We start from the raw sequence: 14,721 nt of genomic DNA, 5'->3' as shown, positions 1-14,721 counted from the left end.
AAATAAAACAGACAGGAGATCAAGTAATTGACGTTTGGACTTCTTATTACATTTACATGACGTTTACATTAGGCGTGAGGAAGGAAAGCGTGAAGATTTGTCATTACGTGCATCTTCTTTATATGTGTAGAAAAAATAAGTAGGCTATAATAATGTATAGTATAATGTGTATGATAATAATATAGATCATGTATAATAATATATAATACAGAAAATATTATAATATTAAATATAATCATGTACATTTTATATATCAACATTATTTTAAACATTATAATTATAGCCTAGTATTTGATTATAGTGTACGATTTTTACACGATTTTTGTGTACATTTAGAAGAAGTTTTCGTGGAATCAAGATTTGTTCGTGAAAACATCCGTACGCACATCTCACGCACAAATTTGTGCGTATGCATGCTTAATGAATTAAATCCATTGTTTTATTACCTTAGAATAAACCGGTTTTGTCTACATACACTTATATCGAAGTCACCACTTCATACCCCCCATGTTTCTAAATTGACAACCTGCTCTATAGAGTGAGTTTTGTCACTACGTTGTCTCAGAGGATGACATGTTTGTCCTGTGGCGGCTACCGTAGCTTCTCTTTGCGTTTAGAAAGGGAGGGGTGAGGTGTGGACTGAGCCGTTGGTAGCAATTCCCATTCTCACCACTAGATGCTGCTAAAAACCTACACTGTAAAAAGTAAAAGTTGGATCAACTTAAAAATTACTTCAATTGGTAAAACCTAAAATATTTAAAAATTTTTCACTTAAAGTTTTTTTAGGCGTTACCAATTGAAGTAATTTTTTAAATTGAACCAACTTTTACTTTTTACAGTGTACACATTGGACCTTTAAATATAGACAAAATTGAACTGCCATAAAAGTAAGCACTCCCTGAATAGACTGAAATTGTGAATTGGGTATAGTAAAATAGAGTGAGAAAAAACTGGAGTTAATTATTCTATGTAGTATATAATAAATATAAATATGTAGTAGCAGGATCACAAGACATACCGAAAATTTAGCAAATGTGCATATCACATAATGCAAATAGCAATAGTTTGCAAAAATTGAATGTTTATAATACCTCAAAACGTTTTATGTGAACGCAGAGGGACTGGCAAGATAAAAAGTGTGATGTTGTCCTTTTCCAGAAAGAATGCGAAGCATATGTTAGTTATACAGTTTTCTGTTTTAAAATATATTTTATCATTAAATTGACTTTACAATCTTAAAGCATTACTGTATAACAATGAACATCGCAATGTTAAGCAAATCATCAAATTTACTTCAATATCGTGCACATATGTGTACATATAGTAAAAATAAGCTGCGTGCAAGTTTAATCAAATTGGCAATGCAAGTCAATTGAACCTACTACTTAAAAATTTTGACTAAAATGTTGTTGACATAATTTAAAATCAAGTTGAAATTATTTAAAGTTAAAGCAAAACAAAAATTTATGTTGATATGATTTTTTTTACAGCGTATATGACTGTTTCAACGCATTTTTTGTGACCCGGGATTAAGTACCACCCTTTTTGACCCTGCCACACTGTAAAAGGTGAAAAGTTGGATCAACTTAAAAAATTACTTCAATTGGTAACACCTAAAAAGAGAAAAGGTTTATTCAACTTACGTATGTATATGTTTAAGTGAAAAATACTTTAAGTAAAAAAATTAAGTAAAAAAGTTTTTTTTTTTTAGATGTTACCAATTGAAGTAATTTTTAAGTTGATCCAACTTTTTACTTTAATAGTGCATAATATTTCTATTAGCCAATCCCATTTTATCACCGTTTTAATCTATATAATATATTACGTCCTATTTGGAGAAATCACAAAAATGACCCTCATGTCACAAATATATATACATTTTAAAATATACACTAAAAAAAGGATTCATTCAATTTACTAATTTTTTAAGGTAAGTGGATGCAATCAATTTATTTTAGCTACATTTAAAAAAAATTGAATAAAAAAACTTTTGTTTAAATGTAGCTTAAATAAATTGATTGCAACAACTTACCTTAAAAAAATTTAGTAAATTGAATGAATAATTTTTTTCAGTGTACAAGAAACAAGAGATTCATTTAAATATGTTGTCTGTGAAAACCCAGCAAAAGTCATTTTTTGTGATTTTCTACATGCCTTCTACATTAAATAATCCTACCAGTGGCGGCTCATGACTGCTTATCCGAGGGGCGCTAATTCAAAATATTTGTTCTCTGATTACGCATGAGATTATGCGAGTATCTGGCAAACACGAGCGTCTCTTTTATCATAAACCCTTTGGACGCGTCTGCAGCAGGCACTTATTTTGACAAGACACGTGATGCACATAGGATCACTTGATGCGCAGAACACATATTTTGAGATTACGAACCACACACATGATGGGCTAAATACATGTTGTGACGAACTTTGCATCAAGCGCCCTTGAAGAAAGAAGTCACCGGCCGCCAATGAATCATACACAATATAAAAGACATTCTGTGAAAATCTAACATTGATATCTTTAATATCGACTGAGGTCATGTCAAAGATTGAAATCACTGTGATAATAATGACTAAAATCAAACTTTGACGATCTATGACACATGTTCCAATCAAAAACTTGCAAAGGTGCAGCTCACCTCCTCCCATTGGTGGATATATCGAATCAGTCTGGACAATCTTAGCAGCCTCAGCAAACTGAGTATTTTAGTAAAACGCACAATCCTCAGCGCTCGCGCCGTCTTGTAGAAGTCCGAGTCGATGCGGGTCTCCACAATAAGGAAGATGTAATCCACAGGGATGGAAGAGATGAAATCCACGGCAAACCAGCTACGCAAGTACTTCACCTTGATCTGCTGAGGGTCCAGGATGATTTCCGTGCTGTCTTCCTTAACGATCCCGGTGCGGAAGTTCAATACCAGGTCCACCAGGAAAAATGTGTCCGAGACCACGTTAAAGACTATCCAGGCGGGGGTGTGCTCGTCTTTAAAGAAAGTGATGCCTACAGGGATGATGATCAAGTTACCGACCATCAGGAGGAGCATGATCAGGTCCCAGTAGAACCTGAAGGTCATAAAATGAAATTAAGTGTTAGGTGGACACTTTTTATTTGAGTCTATAATGGTTTTGGAAAAGCCATTTAGTTCAAAATGGGTCTTTGAGGCATAATTATAAGCGATTGTCTTACAATAGCGTCTACAAACCTTTATTTCCTGCTTGTATCAAAAATACAGAAAGTTAACAAATATGATGGAAGGTGTAACCCTTTCTGGTAAAGCATGACTGGAGGTCACATTTTCAATTCCCATGTAACACATTATTCAGATAAAACTGTTTGCCGAAAGCATAAATGCCATACATTTCAGAAAGTGTTACAGTATTCAAAAGCAGTCCTCTGAAATTTCACTCCCTGAGGGGATGCTGGATACAGCGAACTGGTTTGGCTTTTATTTCTATGGATGAGTTCCCTGTTTGGTAATTGGATGTGTCGTATGTATGTAAATGAAAGGGGCTGGACGACATCCAGGAGACCTCTGGCAAGACCGCCATTTCATCAGTAAGAGATCTGCTGGGTGAAACGTTTACACGAAAACAAGCCACTATAATTGCTGAATGCAGCATTAATTACCCCATTGGCCCTAACAAGCCAAAATAAGATGGTACAGAGCGGCCTTTACTGTTGCCATCAAACACTCAATTATGCTTCTCATATTTCACACCACTTTTTTGTTGTTTCCTTATTATTTCCTGCTGGTTTTGTTAGGGATTTTGGTTAATACATTTCAAGCATTGTAGTGTGCGGTTAAGCAGAAATCGATCACGCAGAGGGTTGATGTACTGTCTAGCCCGATATGGATTGCAGAGAATGTGACAGTCAGCTTTCCCGTGGGATTACGTGTTGTTTCACCAACAAAAAAATAGATTCAGTTTGAGCCTTCAAAGTGTAATAGGTGATTCTCTACAAAAAAAAAATGTGTTATGCTGGTTGAAAGTTACTTCATATACTGATAGCAATCACTATGTTAAGTAATCTAAATGTATAGTGTCTGTAGAAGGACCATAAAATTTAGTTTGATAGTGTTTGTTCACCAGTTTTGCCAACTTGGCTACTTTGTCGCTAGATTTCGTAACTTTTCAGACCCCTTTAGTGGCTTTTTTACAAAAAGTGCCTGGCGACAAATCTAGCGATTTTGGATGAGCCGTAATCTGTTTGGTTATAGAGTATATGGGGCCTACACACCAAATGCAAATACAACGATTTGCGCAAGTAGATTACATAATCAATGCAAAGACAGGAATAAATGCGAACTTGCACAGGGCATTGCGAATGACGCGAATTGGGTTGTGCGATTGCCGCGAAAATATGCGCTATTCGCCTCAAACGCATCAAATATTCAACTCAAGTGAAACATTTTCATATAACACGAAGTTAAATCCTCCGAGTAATCTAGAACGAAGAACTTGATGCTTTGCATTTGGTGTGTACGCATCCTAACCCCCCAGTCACATTAGCTACAAGAGAAATTTTTAATGGGAGTGGCCATTTGCCAACGACAAGCTCGCTGCTGCGCGAGCAAGGTGGGGCCAAAATAGGCAAGAAGGCAAATGCTGAGTGATGCAACAAAGCGACTGCCAATCGGAGTGTAGGGGCAGCGTGACGTAAGTCTGTGGCTCGAGTCGAAGAAAAAATTCAAGAAGGCGGAAAATGCGTATTTCTGTATCTGATAAGTTTAGCATTTTATCTCATATATTTTGTTACTTTTATCAAGAAATAAATACTTTTAAATCCAAAAACATCGTTCTTGTAACTTAACAACACCTCTGAAGTGACTTTTGATACCGCTTTTAGATACTACCAAGGAACGCCCATCAAGCGAGTGCGTGTCGCTTGGTGTCACTCACTTTTGTAACTAATGTGACTGTAGGGTAAGGGAAACAGATTTTAAGTGCCAATGTAATCATAATGCAAATACGATTGAATGATGTCACTGATATGCTAATTACGTAACAACATAATCTAGCGACATTTAAGCGATTTCCAAGCATGCTTTAGCTACTTTCCATTGCAAACATGTGATACAATGTGTTGCGATAGATTACGGTACTATAAAGCGAGGTGATGTATTTGGATATTTCCTCTTTTAGGAATATAATAGGATAAAATTTTAGGAAAGCTGTCATTGAGAACACACCACAGTTCACCATGGCAAAAACAATTTGTGGTGCGTGCCTATGTGAGTACTTTATGTCTAAGTTCAGAGATAAGAAGAATTCTTTCTAGTGGTTGAGATGTAAACTCCAAATGTAACAACTGCCATGAATCTTGTATAAAAATATATATACATATATTATGATATTGCATTTAAAGGGGACATATCATGAAAATCTGACTTTTTCCATGTTTAAGTGCTATAATTGGGTCCCAAGTGCTTCTATAAAGCTAGAAAATGTGAAAAAGATCAACCCAGTAACTTAGTTTTGGTAAACCATTCTGCAAGGATGTGAAAAAATAGCTCATTGAAATTAAATGTCCCCTTTAAGTAAATCAATGCAGTATTGCAAAACAAAATATAACTGTCTTGGGCATTAAAAACAATACTAGCAAGATGATTCTATAACATGCACAATATAAACTAAATTGCCTAGTTATATACCATAGTATTACTTGGGTATAACTATAACTGGGTTTTAGTCAAATGGAAAAATACTTCCGCATTGCAGTGTTCTCTTTAACATTGCTTGAAATGAGCTTTAGGGGAGAGATTAAACAAGAACAAACCATCTATATGAAGTGTCACTAAATCTGCCAGATTATTCCCAGACAGTTTTCAGATTATAAAGGATTTGCCATTGACATTTGACCTCGGACAGATGCTCTAGTGGACAAAGCAGTCAGTAGGCAAAAGAAAAGTAACAGAGGAAAGTGCTGCACCTTTCTGGGGAGAACGAAATGTTATCTTCTTCACATACTATTTGAAACAAAATAAGACTTGTATAGTATTATAGTCGTATGTAATCATATAGATGTATATAATCACTCAAAGAAAAGGAGATTAGAGACGTGCAAAGGACCCACCAGACTTATTAAAAGGGGAAAATCAGACTTTTTCCATGTTTTAGTGCTATAATTGTGTCCCCAGTGCTTCTATCGACCTAGAAAATGTGAAAAGATCAACCCAGTAACTTAGTTTTGGTAAACCATTCTCTGCAAGCATGTGAAAAAATAGCTTATTGAAATTTGGCTCCCCTGTGATGTCAGAAGGGGAAAATACCGCCCCTTAATCTGCACAATCCAAACAAGGCACTGCCATTTAGTGCAGAAATAAGCTCATTTGCATATAAAAGCACACACCCAAAATGGCACATTTTTGCTCAAAGTGGCAATTTTAACATGCTATAATAAATTATCTATATGGTATTTAGAGCTAAAACTTCACATATGTACTCTGGGGACACCAAAGATTTATTTTACATCTTTAAAAAGTCTTGTGAAATGTCCCATTTAAGTCGGTTTAAGATTCTGTGCTCCTCCAGATAAAATAAAAATGTAAAAAAACAATTCGCTGTGGGTTATGATTTGACAGTTAAAATCACGCCTCTATTGGACTTGTTAACTTCACGTCAACCCTGTTAAATCTTTCTGATGTAATGGGCGTTGCCATCTTTGATTTTCCTTTCATCACTGTCAGTAGGTTAAGAGGCTTCATTTGACCGTTATTTGTTCGTTTACAGTATTCAGAATGCTACTGTTAACATTTATTGATATAAATTGATAACTTCTTTAACTTTATATGTTGCATAGTCACACCTGTTAATAATCAAACAGTAAATGGTGTTCAAACACTGTGTTAATGTAGTCACTCATATAACCATGTGTAAACACATCATAAATCAATACACTATATCTACAACCACAAACCCCAAGAGCCACATGTCAAGTGTAAGCAATGTGATATTGTCACATTATACAGTAGCACTAAAAGAGTATTTGAACACACTAAAAATGTCAATTCAATCTGTGTTTACTCTTCTATATGACATCTACTGTATGTGAAGTTGAGGGGATCTAATCCAATAAAAATGACCTTGACACCAGGTGGCTAAAAGTGCAAAAAAAGCCTCCCAAAAGTTTGGTTAGTTGCGAGATGGCATATTTTGTTAATTTAATTTGACACAATGACATGCAGGCATTTCAAATGCAGCTTCAGTGTATATGGCAATTGTATCAATAATTTAATGTAAATCAAACCTAAAAAAAACATGCTGCCAAATGTTCAATAATTTTTATTTAAAGGTGCAGTGTGTAATTTTTAGAAGGATCTCTTGACAAAAATGCAAAATAATATACAAAACTATATTATCAGGGGTGTATAAAGACCTGTCATAATGAACCGTTATGTGTTTATTACCTTAGAACGAGACCTTTTTATCTACATACACCGAGGGTCCCCTTACATGGAAGTTGCCATTTTGTTCTGCCATTTTTCTACAGAAGCCCTTAATGGAAAATTTTTTTTACTAAGAAGCCCTTAATGGAAAATTTTTTGGAAAATGGAAAATCTCCAACGATGACATGTTTGTCCAGTGGCGACCACCGTAGCCTCTCTATGTGTTTCAAAAGAGAGGGGTGAGCAGTGGACTTAGCCGTTGGTTGCAATTTGCAACCTCACCCCTATGCTGCTAAAATTTACACACTGCACCTTTAAAGGTAAAATTTATTTGATCAAACACAAAGAGAGATGTTAGCAAGATGTTTATGCTGCTCTATTAAAAAAATAATAAATGAGAAGTTTAAATGCAAAACCCGCTAAGTGCCTCTGACATGTTTTTTTGGTAATGAGCATTTTTATCATGCTTTTATGTTTGAAATGCCTTATTTTCACAAATTGTCACTTTAGTCATTTCATAGGTATTTAACAAATTTGACAAAAGTGTCTTTCGCTGCAAAACCCTCTAAAGTGCATGCAAGCTTTTATGGCAAAAAACAAAAATCAGCTGACAAACACAACCCACTGTTAAATAACTAAAACAGGAACACGTCTCATACAAAACAAAAACCTTTGCAATAATCAGCTTTCTGTTACAATTTGCCAAAAATACACTCTTTATTCTCTATCTGCTGCTGCTTAGCATGAGTCCTAATTGTCTTTTCCAATTCCCATCTCACCAATTGTAATGACCTCTCTATGGAATCTATGTCACCTCTGCTGACCGGATCTACCCATCATCTCTGTCAGCCAGACGCTAGACTACTACTGTACTGCCTATTGGATGTTCATGCAAAAACCCAATGCATAAGGTGCATAATAATAACTTTATGTTTCAGAAGAGTGGTTTTGTCATACAACCATGACACAAGAAAATCTAATAATTTCAACTACCCAAAGGGGAGAATATAATAAGCACTTATAAAAAGAATGGAAGTACTTAACATAAATTGGTAAAGGGCCTAATGATTTGTCAATCATCTTAAGCTTATATAAGCAAGCGCTTATCTAACACTAGTAATTATCTTTCCGGCATCTCCGAACCTTTAAAACTCCATTCACGAGTTTACATTAACATGTAATTAAAACTCTCATGAGACAAAGGGAGGGACGGCCATATATAGAGACCTCTTTGCGCTGATTGATTGGATTACACGACCATGCTCCTCCCTAACTTAGTTAAATAAACTTAATTTAAAACACACTCTTACAAATTCATGTGTTTCTACAAACAATGTGTGTACATTTTAAAACAATCTCATGGCAATTTCTACATATTTTACGAGATGTCTAATTCGTAGGATCGTACATTTTCGTACACTTTGCTTTCGGCTCTGTGATGTTGGGTTTCATTCGTTTTTTATAACAATCGTACATTTTTGTACAATTAATTCTTACGAAGTTATATAAATTAGCCAACTCTTAAAATACCAGTGGCTGCTTGTGACTGCTCGTCCGAGGGGCGCTAATTCAAAATATGTGTTCGGAGTGTCATGTGTGTTGCTTGTGTTTTCAAAATATGTGTTTGTTGCGTCATGTAAACCATGTGCATCACGTGTTTTGTCAAAAAAAGTGCCTGCCGTACACGTGTCAAAGTCGTTTATGATAAAAGAGACGCTCGCGTTCACAAAATACACGCAAGACACTCCCTTAATTACCCATTAAATTATGCGAGTATCTGGCAAACGCGAGCGTCTCTTTTATCATAAACTCTTTAGATGCATCTGCAGCAGGCACTCATTTTGACAAGACACGTGATGCACACACGATCTCTCGATGCGCAGAACACATATTTTGAAAAAAGGAATCACACACATGACGGGCTACATGCATGTTGCGCCCTCGAAAAAAGAAGTCACCGGCCGCCATGGTAAAATACGCACGAATTCCTCTAAGATCAGGCTGGTACATTTACACCCCATTTCTTTCATTGTAAATAACTATTCTGGGGCATAATTGTTCAATAAAATTGAAAAAAATTAAAATTGTAGCAAAACATTTTTTACTTCATGACCTTTTATATAAAAATTGAAATCATTCTGACATAACTGCGGCTGTAGTTAAAAACCCTACAATTGTTTAAGCATGTCATTAGATATCCACACTAATGATGTGTTTTGTGCACTCCATAGTTGACTACAAAAAAGGCTCAAATGTGAAAAGTCCACTGATCTGCGTGACAGTGTTTAATTTTAGCTCTGAGGAAGCAGCGCTTTTATTCTCCAGTGAAGCTAATGGAGAAATGATGTGATGCGCCGTATTGTTTAGCCGGCCATTATATTTCCCTTTCTTCTAGAATGCGCGGCAGAACAGAGCTGCTCTGTTGTGATACGTTAAAAAAAGCATGTCTCTCTGCTCCCTTATTCCAGAACCCCTTGAACACCGCTCCACCACCCCAACCCCCTCCTCTTCCCTCCAGCCTCTCTCTACATCCTGACACCTCTCTACTCGCTTTCTGCATCAACCAGGTGATGCAATCAGCAAATGGAACGGCACCGCATTTCCCTTCCGTGTCCTCACGGAGTTCAGGGGAGATGGGTCAGAGAGCACACGGAAAAACACAAGGGCGAATGTGAAAATGTCCGGTGCCTTAAAATATACTTAATGGAAAAGGATGCCACCACTTGTGACAGGTGAATCTTTACACGCGTGCTTCACTTTAAAATGAAAATTCTGTCATCATTTACTCATCCTCATGTTGTTTTAAACCTGTATGAACTTCTTTTTTCTGATGAACACAAAAGAAGATATTTTAAGAAATGATGGTAAACACACAGCAGATAGTGACCATAGACTTCCATAGTAGGAAAAAATATTTTGAAAGTATTGTGATAAATGAAGAAAATATTTTGATAAATGATGGTAAGCACAGTTGACGTTACACATTAAATTCCATCATATGTTTTATTCCGACTATGGAAGTCAATGGTCACTATCTGCTGTGTGTTTACCATCATTTCTCAAAATATCTTCTTTTGTGTTCATCAGAAAAAAGAAATTCATACAGGTTTAAAACAACACGAGAATGAGAAAATGACAGAATTTTCATTTTAAAGTGAACTATCCCTTTAATTCATACATCCCCACTGTTGCAGTCTGGTGCTCAACAGGTCTAAAAGCTCCTCGTTGAAATACAATTCGTACAGAGATATTACTCGAAGTGTACGATACATGATGCATTTCGGATAGTCTGTACATAAAGTGTTTGTCTAGTTCTGTATATAGTGAATTCTGAGTTTAACTCTTTCACCGCCATTCCCTGCCAAGAGAAAACGCTTCCCTGCCAATGACAAGATTTTCCGGCTTTCCGCTATTATTATTATTAATCTGCAACTTATACAACCCGGAAGTAGTGCCTCACGTGAAGAAGAAAAAACTCTGTGTATGTTTTAGCCCGTTAATTGGCGCTGTCCCGTGAGCGGGACACCTAGGTTTATTTCAATATTTTCTATGTAAATGTTAATCTATCACGACAAACTATATATTGTTGGAAAGGTCTAAGAATGTCATTTTCATATTTCAAAACCTTTTAGCAGTAATAATAATGCAGTAACTGTAATTTATTCATTTGTGACACAAGTATGCAGCAAACCTCAAAGCAAACTAGCACAAATCTCAGTTTTTTGACAATTTTATGTATTAAAAATTATACTATATTGCATTTTTATTTATTACAAATAAATGTAAACTGCTTTAAAAAAAATATTTTCACCTCCAGACACTTCCCTAAAAAACGTTGAAGTGTCTTCTTTAAAACCAAAAATTACCAAAATTAAAACCAAAATTAGGCTTCTAGACCAAAAAAAAATATATTAATTTAAAGGGTGTATATCACCTTTTCACCAACCCCCCACTCAAAAAGGGCTGCGCCAGTTAAAAGGTTAAAGATCGCTCTGCTGCTGATGTCTATCAAAAGTCCTTCGCAAAAATTGAATTATCTCAGCTTTTTGCTCAAAATTTTGTGTTTTTGAAGAAACCTACCCATATTTGAGAGGTGATAAAACGTTTAGGATAAAACATTTTTTTTGTTTGAAAGCAGAGGGTCTGTTCTTTCATTCGATGTTTGTTTATATATTTAAAGAAGAACATTTTCTGGAAGGCATTAAACTTTTGTGAAAATCATGAAAAAAGCTGCCGCTGGCTGGGAAAGGGTTAAAGAGTTAGTTCACCTTAAAATTTAAATTTTGTCATGTTTTTCCAAACCTGTATTATTTCCTTTTGTCCGTGGAACGGAAGCAGGGTGTAAACATTTTGAGATCGTCCACTTTTAGAGGTAGTCGAATCGTGATTAGATCGTGAAGCACCATTTTTTTTTAAGAGTGTATCACATTTTGGGGTCTCCTAATAAAATGAATGACTGATGTGAAGCGATGCCAGAATTGTATTTTTTGGGTGAACTATTCCCTTAAGTTCATTTTGATCCAGCATTGCCACTATTAGCATGATAGCCCTGACCTTAATGTTTTAATTTTAACTAATATGAAAAAAAAACATGGCAGTCGTTCATTAGGAGCACACAGCTTAAACCATTTCGCCAGAACAGGGTTATTATCGTAAACGAAAACTATCATGAAAACTGAAACTATTAGTGAAAAAACATTTTCGTTAACTGAAATAAAATAAAAACGAAGGTTTCTTAAAAAAACTAAAACTAAACTATAACTATATTGTGGACCTGCAAAACTAACTAAAACTAACTAAAATTTAGGAAAACAAAACTTGCGTTTTCGTTTATTAAATGTTATTGGCTCAGAAGTTGAACACGGAGTCACTCGTATTACCGAATCATAAGCAAATGTTCAGCAGATGTTACTGGATCATTAGGGGTTGTGCACAACAAAACTTTTACGCCGAGAGTTGAAAAATTTTCAACTTTGGATGAAAAGCTCCGCTCGTCAATGTCAGTTCTCACGCGGCCGTCCAATCACAATGGAGGAGGGGCGGGACAAGTATCGCAGCAACCAACCGTCTCACAGCTGACGTATCACAGCTACCAAAGCGCTCAGCTGAAGAAAGCTGGCACTCGGCTGAAAAAACAGCTGGCATTCGATGTTGTCCAGGTGTTTTCAGCCGCGTGTAAAAGTTTTGGTGTGCACAACCCCTTAGTGACCAATAGGTGGCAGACCAGGTATAAAATAATGTAAAAATGAAATATTAATCCATTAATAAATAGTTCAAAGTAAACAACATAAAACACTCAATAAGTTCATCATTTTAAATTGCATTTATAATTTTTTAATTGAATAATGGAATTTCAAAATGTATTTCAAAAAGCAATTTAAAAAGATAAATAAATAACTGGATTTATAAATTGAACTACAAATACAGGTTTAAATTAGGCATTTAAAAGGGCATTTCCTTTTAACATATCTGTTTTCATTTCCCGATGGTTCTCCTTATTCTTTTCGCTATTCGATTTGCTTTTCATTTTAGCCTCTCTATTTAGCTTTTCGGTGACTCTTTAGGTGTGTTCGACATCGGCTGTGGCTGGATGTAACCGATCGGCGAGATTAGCCGCGTGCAGGCGTGGAGGAGCTGAAAACGGAGACGTGAAGTCGGACACGCTGTGGTACCCGTAGTTTGATGCATTTACGTCAGGCATGGCTGAGCACGTGACGTTTGCTTGCTTTTTCGCAGTAAACATGATTTGTAAGATGTAAACAACATAAAAAGTGAATTAAACTGTTTTGAATGTTCGTGTATGAGCATGAGTGGGACTGAAGAGGCTACATAAGCATCATTATTTAAATACCAATGTAGTGGGTTCTACGTTTTTTATCCATTTTATTTTGATGAACATGACACAATATAACATCACGACTACATGAAAAGAGCTTTAACTGTTATAAAAATACAAATTTGTGAGCATTCGTGGAACTGAGGGCGTGAAAATAAACACGAAACACACGTGATGGTTGTCATGTGGTGAATCCGACCAATCGTGAAACAGCTGTGTCGTCATTACAGCCCGTGCAGCTCCTCTTCGCGAACTGCGCTGGCTAACTCAGGCGGCTGATCTCGAATCGATCTCGCGGTTCTTTAAAACCATGTGGCACAGTCACGTGCCTGCAGCGCCAGCTCAAGTTGGACAAAATTACTAACCGGAATGCACTGCTTCAAGTCAGCCGCCGATCGGTCTGCGCAGCGCCGCATGAAGTCGAACACACCTTTTGGGTCCTTGTAAATGGTCACATGAGAAATGCAAATTAGCTATGGCCAGGTGGACGTAACAAGCTCGCTGATTGGCTCTGATTGTACGTCATGCGCAGATATATAGATCACGGATGAGGACCCAAAGAGTCACGGAAAAGCTAAATAGAGAGGCTAAAACGAAAAGCAAATCTATTTATAGATTAATTAATCAATTTTTAAAGAAATATATGAATTGCTATTTTTTTGTCCAGGTAGTTAAATATTGAAGTTATTATTACATTTTGCATGACTCTTGTGGTCCTCCATATAACTCATGTTTGGGTTAACAAAACTCCAGCATATGATTATTTACAACCAGACATGTATATTTATATATGTATATTATATTTACCCAGCATAAATAACCCAACAGAATTTAAGGGGTTGGCTGGTGTGATATTTGTCCCGCCTTTGATAGATAGGACTAAATAAACAAAACTTTTTTTTAAATCCTCTTATTCTCCTCTAATTTTCAACATTTTCAGATTTGGCAAGGTGTATGTACACAACCATGATAGTATGCTAAATACTAAAACTATACTAAAACTAAATAAAAACTAAAAGTAATTATTTTTTAAAAGAAATAGAAACGAAATCAAAACTATTTATGCACCACTAAAAAGAACTAAAACTAAACTGAAATAAAATAACACATTACAAAACTAAATAAAAATAAAAACGAATATTTTAAAAAAAAAAAACCTTTATAATAACCCTGCGCCAGAGGCCATGGTTCATTCCGGCTACCTGCCCGCCGCCATTGCCCCATCCAACTTGGGACAGTTGAGCTAAACTAACCATTCCATTAAATAAATTGTATTGTCATAATCCTCTCTGATGTTTGCTGCCAATAATGCCTGTCGTCATGTTAACCCATTTTGATCACCATATTTCCCAGCCTGTCAAAAAGAGCAAAAGCTTTATTTTGAACGACTTTGTAGTGATACATCATGCAACATAAAAATGATCTATCTCTCTCTCTCTCTCTCTCTCTATCTATCTATCTATCTATCTATCTATCTATCTATCTATCTATGATGTG

At 35.8% G+C, this 14,721-nt stretch overlaps 1 protein-coding gene across 1 annotated transcript in view; it reads right to left on the bottom strand.

The window, feature by feature from the left end:
• Nucleotides 1–14,721, bottom strand: part of hcn4l (hyperpolarization activated cyclic nucleotide-gated potassium channel 4l) — a 44,542-nt gene that overhangs the window by 27,558 nt on the left and 2,263 nt on the right. Inside the window, exon 2 of the mRNA XM_055192412.2 lies at nt 2,640–3,063. Coding sequence (XP_055048387.2) covers nt 2,640–3,063 — 424 coding nt within the window. The remainder of the gene's footprint in view (nt 1–2,639; nt 3,064–14,721) is intronic.

Source organism: Misgurnus anguillicaudatus, chromosome 6, assembly GCF_027580225.2.
Source record: "Misgurnus anguillicaudatus chromosome 6, ASM2758022v2, whole genome shotgun sequence".
Taxonomy (NCBI): Eukaryota; Metazoa; Chordata; class Actinopteri; order Cypriniformes; family Cobitidae; genus Misgurnus; species Misgurnus anguillicaudatus.
This window is presented reverse-complemented; position numbering and strand designations above follow the sequence as displayed.